The sequence below is a fragment of the Balaenoptera borealis genome, assembly GCF_965194805.1.
Source record: "Balaenoptera borealis genome assembly, chromosome: 14".
Lineage (NCBI taxonomy): Eukaryota > Metazoa > Chordata > Mammalia > Artiodactyla > Balaenopteridae > Balaenoptera > Balaenoptera borealis.
Genome location: NC_138875.1, coordinates 20,730,157 through 20,737,763, shown reverse-complemented (window position 1 = coordinate 20,737,763; position 7,607 = coordinate 20,730,157). Strand labels below are relative to the sequence as shown.

The window sequence follows — 7,607 nt, the reverse complement described above, 5'->3', positions numbered from 1 at the left end:
CTGTCGGGCTTCCCTGGTGGCGCAGTGGTTGAGAATCTGCCTGCCAATGCAGGGGACACGGGTTCGAGCCCTGGTCTGGGAAGATCCCACATGCCGCGGAGCAACTAGGCCCGTGAGCCACAATTACTGAGCCTGCACGTCTGGAGCCTGTGCTCCGCAACAAGAGAGGCCGCGATAGTGAGAGGCCCGCGCACCGTGATGAAGAGTGGCCCCCGCTTGCCGCAACTAGAGAAAACCCTCGCACAGAAACAAAGACCCAACACAGCCAAAAATAAATAAATTAATTAATTTAAAAAAAAAAAAAAAAAACCTGTCCCTCTCCAAAACTGTTCTCATTCCCTTTGGACTCCCATATCCATCACTTTTAGTTGTTATTTCTTTTCTGGAATGTACCTTTATGTTTCTCAGTAATGTGCTTTCAATGTCCCTTAATTCCCTAACTCTAGTTCACCAGTTTTACAAATCATTTACTGACCTATTGTTATGTCAGGATGCAGCACTCTGGCACACATCCATCCCATTTCCCTCCCCCAATCTTCTTCCTTTTCCCTTCCTTCTCTTCTTCCTCATTTTCCTTCTATTCATTCTTTTTCTTTGGTCAACGTGTAATTATTAGGTTGGTCCAAAAGTTCGTTCAGTTAATGAATACGTTGTTCAATAAAGTTTTTGGTGAAAATGAAAAAATACCTTATTTTTACTTAAAATTTGGCCAACCCAATAATTGAAGTGAAATGTAGAAATCTCAAGTGTTCAGTTCCACGAGTGTATCAGCTTGTTAAGGCTGTCATAACAAATTCCACAGACTGGGTGGCTTAAACTACAGGTATTTATTCTCTCACAGTTCTGAAGGCTAGAAGTCCAAGATCAAGGTGTTGGCAGAGTTGTTTCTTCTGAGTTTTCTCTCCTTGACTTATAGATGGCTGTCTTCCTCCACTGTCTTCACATGGTCTTCCTCAGTGTGTGTCTGTTCTAATCTCCTTTTCTTATAATGATACCAGTCATATTGGATTAGCGCCCACACTAATGACCTCATCTAACCTTCATTGCCTATTTTAAAGCCCTCAATCACATTCTGAAGTACTGGGGATTAGGATATCAATATATGAATTTGGGGTTTTGGAGGGCAGGGGCCAAAATTCAGCCCATAGCAATGTGTTTTGACAATTGTATCCACCCATGTAACAGACATGAACTAAGATGCAGTCTTATTACCCCAAAAAGTCTCTTTATATCCATATCCAATCAATCCTCCAGTGAAGTTGCCATAGGCAACTACTTTTCTGATTTGTATTACTGTAGATTAGTTTTATCTATTCTTGAATTTCTCATATCAATGGAATTATGCAGTATGTACTTTTTCGAGTCTGGTGTCTTATCAAATCCAATCTTATATCATATTGCTATTTTCCTCACTATCTTCTGAGAATTCCATATTTCTCTTTCTGATTTGGATCTCTGTTGGATTTCAAATCTTTTTCTTTCTTAGTTTGCACTCTCATTTTCCTGGAGCATACCATCATTAACCTCCTGATAAAGGGTACACAGATGGATATCTTTGAGGCCACTCATATCTGAAATATCCCTATACTTATACTTATGCAAGTGTATGTTCTTACGCTTGTGTTATAGTTTCCTCATACATCATAATTTATTTGGCTTGACATGGAATTCTAGGTTTAAATGTTTTCAAACATTAAATGTTTATGAGAAATCTGATGCTATTCTTATTCCTGATTATGTTTTATGTACCCTTTTTCTTCTTCTTTTTTTTTTTTCTTCATTCTGGAAGCTTTTGGATCTTCCCTCCCCCATGAGGCTCTAGTGTTTCACATAATATGCTTTAATGTGGTTCTTTTCATTTATTATGTTAGATATTCCATAATCCCTTTCAGAATGGGCTCTCAAGTCTTCCAGTTCTGCAAAGTTTTTATTGGGGAGGAGGATTTTTTTGTTTTTTGTTTTGGTTTGTTTTGTTTTTTCTAATTTACTCCCTTTTATTTTTCCTGTTCCTTCATTCTCTCATCTTACTATTTGGGTGTCAGAAATTATGGACTAAACCTCTGATTTCTTATCTTTTCTCTCCAATTTCCTTTGATTATCTTTTTTCCCCAGTGAATTTTAGAAGGTGTCTATTAATTTATCTTCTAATCTATCTATTGAATATTTAATTTGTGCAACCAAATTATAAATGTCATAAGCTTTTTAAAAATCTTTTCTTTTTCTTGTATTTTATCCTATTTATGGATGCAGTATCTTCTCTTTGATTATTAGGGTATTAATGACAGTTCTTTGGATCCTTTTTCCTTACACTAATGCTGTTTCCTTCAAGTGCCGTTATGCTCTTATGTGTTTTTCTCTCTGTATGTTATGCCAAAGGCTTTGTTTTCAATGTCTGATAGTCTTAAATTACCAGTTTACATAAAAATGCAGTACTAAAAAGGTGATTATGAAGTGCAAACTCTAGTGCATGAGTGGAGGTTATAAAGTGGGATCCTCACTGTTGGGGGATTGATCAAGAACCTATCTGTTCTTTTCTCTTATTCTTTTAAATTTTGTCTAGAGAACAATTATCTGATATTCTGGCTGGGAAGTGTACACCTGGTTGCCATTGCTCTGGGTATCAGATGAAGGAAGAAGACTTGAGTGTCTTATGTCATTGACTTAACAACCCTTGCCCTCATCTCTATTCTCTCCTGTGCCTGGTGTCCCTGAATCTGTGGCTTCTGTTTCAATATCCCTGGAGAATGAAGCTTCCAGCTACTCCAAGATCAGGGAGTGTTAAGAGACTGGTTTTGCAGAATGTGGTAGGACTTTCAATCCATCTTCTCTCTCAGAAACATAACTGTCCTGCTTTGTAAGGTATTTAGGAAGTAACAATTTCTAGTCTTCCCTGAATTTGGTCATGCCAATCACCTTGTTTTCATTAGTATCTCTTAAGGGGGTATTTATGTTTCATCTCTCTCCTTTGGCTCAGTCACACTTTTCCTCATTTGCACCTTCAAAAAATTTGTTAACCTCTCTCATCCACTAGAGTCCTATTGTCTATTCCTTACGGGTTTATACCATTTCGAATATTTTACTGTCATTTTAGTGGCATTTACGAAGGAGAGATGATAATGCATGCAATCAACCAAATGAATTGTGTAAATTTGTCAAAATCAGACATACAGTTGTAAGAATGGATTTAATTTGGTTCTAAGGGGTAATCCCTAACACTTCTTGCATCTCTGCCTTATTTGCACTTATGTTTGTGTCATTTCTTTGACCCTATCCTGTTGTCCTTCCTTTCTCCAATCTTTTAATTTACATCTATTATTTTACAGAGTATCAAAGTAAGCTGGCTGCCTCCTCCACCAGGAACACAAAATGGATTTATTACCGGCTATAAAATTCGACACAGAAAGACGACCCGCAGGGGTGAGATGGAAACACTGGAGCCAAACAACCTCTGGTACCTGTTCACAGGTCAGTGTTCACATGGTGTGGTCTTGGAAGGTTTTGATGAATTAAATGCCTCAGCAATAAAATATTTTTTGCTGGTAAGAAACTTACCATTTTTTCCCTGGTAAATGGCATGTACTGGTCTGAACGAGAATAGCCTTTATATTTTTAACTTGATATTCCCTGTAATGCTTTCACTACATATTTTGCTTCTGGATCATCATCTTAATAAACGTATCATTGAATTTTTATCCATATTAGTTTCTTAGTATTACTGGTTCAACAACTTCTGTTGTCAAATAATTTTTAACTGTTTAATAACTTTTAAAAGTCGTATAATCAAATGGTTCCAAGTTTAAGTCATTTTGAGCCCCGTTCCCTCAAACTCCAGGAGTGAGAATGAGGTTGGAAAATGGAGAGGGGGTAGTTTGGGGAATAAAGAGAACAATTACTCTACTTTCCATAAATAAAAAAGTAAATTCACTTACGTAGCAATGTTGGTAGAACTCATAGTGGGTCAAAATTCTCTCTGAAAACTGGACCTAGTTTCCACGTAGTACTTAGATAATTTTTTTTTATTTTATAAGATTAATAATCATATATTTCCTTTAACTATTGGAACCATTAATACATGTCAGTCCAGTTCCTGGAAAACAGAGACTGAGTCAGGCTTTCAAGTTAATGCATTTGGGGTGCAAGCCCAGGAAAGCAAGAGTGAGGGAACAAGGAAAATGAGCCAGGGAGGAAAATGAATCAAATAATGATGACATATTATTGAGCTCGCCCCAAGTTTAGAACAAACCCAGAGCTTGCTTGGCCTTGGTAGGGTATCACTAGAGAAGCTAATTGAACTACTGTGGCCCACAGAGGATGGCTGGATAGGAAGCATGAGCAGTTTCTCTCTTGTCTATCATTGGTCAAAGTAAGCCCACCAACAAGTTGTTAACCGTTTTGTACCTCCTGCCAGCCCCCTGGGAAGCCAGCACTTCTGGTAAATGCACAAACATGGAATTCTCTCCTTGTCCTCAGCACTTTATGTGGTGATGGCTTGGTCTAGGGTAGCAGCAGCACTTGGGGCTGTATAGTACCAAAGAGAGCATGAACTAAGGGTTTGGAAAGCAAAGCATATAGCAGTGGCTCATGGCAAAAATTGGTGGGTCAAGTTGAACGTATGTGTCATGGCACATAAACTGGGTGCATGACAACATGCAAATTAAAAATCATAACTTACAGAAAATGGATAAAGTAAACTATCATCACAGATGAGAATAAAGGAAAGTAACTCCTTATTTATTCCTTTCTCTATATGAGGTACTCAGTAAATTTCCATCTGAAATCATAAAACACACACACAATTTAAGCTACTTGCTCATCCTACAATATGAGACTTGATAGAAACCTGGTTTTTCCCTTTAGGTTTTGCCTCTTATGCCTATAAAATGTTAATGTGATTGTGAGAGTGCTTCCAAAATAGATTACCAAAAATCACATTACTTGTTTTATATCTGGACAAAATCTCCTAGGAAGACATTGTTGAATCTAAGCGGAAGTTATGGCACTCTACCATTCCACTTAAAAAGCTTAAGGAAAGCCAAGATCCTGTCTTTTTCCTGGATAAAATGATGGGAAGAAGGTAAAAATAATTGAAGTGAGGCATATTTGCTCACTGGAATATTTGGTAAAACATGTACATAGTTTACTTTAAAATAAATCACCAAAACTGAAAATTCTTGCTTTAAAAATTTTAGTATAATTCCTAAGAGTTAATATTTGAATAGAAGAAGAGGCTCTAAGAATAATTTAATCCAAACCTTGTATTTTAATAGATATTGGCATTTGAAGCCCTGAAACTTTTTTTAATCATTGCTTTTCCTTCTCAAATGAAAAATATTAAAAATATAAAATAAACTTCTTTTTTATAAAATAATTAATTAAAATATGAGCATTCCAAAAGAAAAACTAAGGACTGGATATTCAATTTACAGAACTGTAATTAGCCAACAAGCATAATAAAATGTTCAATCTCATTAGCAGAGAAATGCAAATTAAAACAAAAGTGAGTTAGCATTTTCCTTTGATTAAAGTAATAAAGATAAAAATGAATGATGATACACTGTTTTGGAAAGTGTACAAAAGAAACTCATATACTACTTGTGGGACAGAAAGTTTCTAGAATCTTTCTGGAAAGCAATGTGGAGATTTGTGTTATATACAGATGTATGTGTGTGTATGTGTGTGTCTTCATAAATGTATAATTCAAGTTTCCAACTTCTAGGAGTTTGTTCCAATTCGGCAGACATATTTTTTTTGCAAAGTTTTAAACTAAAAACATGTTCATTGCACCATTACTTTAATAGCAAATAACAAGGAAAAAAAAGACCCTAAGTGTCTAACTATAGGCAGTTAACTAGAAAATTCAGACACAATCATATCAAGGGATACTGTATATCTATTGAGAATACTGTAATGTAAACATATTAAATTACATGTTAAATATTTAAAGCATGTTAAGTGAATAACTCAGTTTTAAATCAGTATTAAGCATGAGTCCATATTTATAAACCAAAAAATTCATAAGAAAATATTTAGAATAATATGTTCTAAATATCAAAATATTAATAGTGATTATTGCTTACTTTTGTAACAATGAAATATGCATTTTAACTGCATATGTACAGTGAAAAACAAATAAAATGTCAAGACTCTGATGTTATATTGTAACTTTTGATTACCAAAATTAAAGATTTCCTACCACTGACTTTAACTGTATGCCCATTGAACAGCTAAGAAGGGACTGGTCAAGAAAATAAATGAAGAATGACCTTACTGATATGAATTGTTTACTATATATGGGTTTATTGCCAAATGGAATTTAACACATTCAGCTTAATATAATCAAGCCAAAATTTTGACTCTCTAAATATACAAATTTTAGGATTTTCTTTTGACGAAAAGCAAAATTGTTTAAAAAGATAACTATATACAGCAGCAAGTTTTAGCCTCTTTACTATCAAAGATGCTATATTAGTCCTAGGGGGGTCATAACAAATTACCACAAATGTGGTGGCTTAAAAGAACAGATTTTTTTTTTTTTTTTCAGTTCAGGAGAAACCAGAATTCTGAAATTAAGGTGTCTGCAGGATTGTTTTCTTCTGGAGACTCTGAGAGAAAATGTCCCATATTTGTCTTCTAATATCTGATGGTTGCTGGCAGTCCTTGACATTCCTCAGCTTATAGATGCATCTCTCAGATCTCTGCCTCCATCTCTGTATCACTTCCTCTGTGTGTCTCTACATCTGTCTTCTTCTTATAAAGACACCATTCGTTGGGCATAGACTCTATAGTAATCCAGGATGATTCCATCTCAAGGTCCTAAGCTAATTATATCTGTTAAGACCATATTTCCAGGAAAGGCTATATTTGGATGTTCCAAGTATACAGTATTCTACTCACTAGACACCTTTCATTACAATCATTTTGAATTATACCCTCCAATGAAACTTTAGTTATCCAAAAATAAACAATTCAGCCCTATATCTTTATTCCTCTAAAATATATGGGGCAATTGACACTACTAATCAGCATAGGATAACCCATCTTCACTCTGGTTTAATATCATTCCAGTCAAAAGCAAAGAAATAGGATGAATTAATTAGCTTGTTATTGAAATGATGCACAAATACCCCTTCCCATCTTTATAGATTTGTAGGACTCTGGACTCCAAACTTGAAACCTTTATTCAGAATGTTCCTTCTTCATTTCAATTGTTATAAAATGAATTTGAGAATGCAAACATAATCAGAGCAGTTATATTTGTAACTGTACTTGATATGTATTGCAAATAAGTCACACAGCCTTCATTTTTAATTTGAAATAAAGAATTACAAAGGCCCAGAGGATAGCCTCATCCTCTTAAAACATTAAAAACAAGTTTTGCAAAGCCTCTGCCTTCCTCTCCCCAGTTCTGTGTCCTGGCTTTAGTAATGCACATTGCATTCCTAGATGTAGTGGGAATGTCTTTCATGCTACAAAGCATCCAGGAATCAGGAAGTACTACACACTGGTTGATTGGCTGTGGTTTTGACTTGTCCCCAGGGTATATTTAGTAACTTACCCACTTTGTAGTAAGCGGAAGTAATTGATTTTCTAAATGAATCTTCAGCACT

The 7,607-nt window shown here is 35.4% G+C and overlaps 1 protein-coding gene and 1 long non-coding RNA gene across 2 annotated transcripts in view; one reads left to right on the top strand and one right to left on the bottom strand.

Moving 5' to 3' along the window:
• The window catches only part of LOC309610486, a 38,475-nt gene extending 35,073 nt beyond the window's left edge, over window positions 1-3,402 (bottom strand). Inside the window, exon 1 of the long non-coding RNA XR_014233983.1 lies at window positions 311-3,402. This is a non-coding gene — a long non-coding RNA (uncharacterized lncRNA). The remainder of the gene's footprint in view (window positions 1-310) is intronic.
• The window catches only part of DCC (DCC netrin 1 receptor), a 1,166,696-nt gene that overhangs the window by 942,286 nt on the left and 216,803 nt on the right, over window positions 1-7,607 (top strand). Inside the window, exon 13 of the mRNA XM_082353405.1 lies at window positions 3,324-3,465. Coding sequence (XP_082209531.1) covers window positions 3,324-3,465 — 142 coding nt within the window. The remainder of the gene's footprint in view (window positions 1-3,323; window positions 3,466-7,607) is intronic.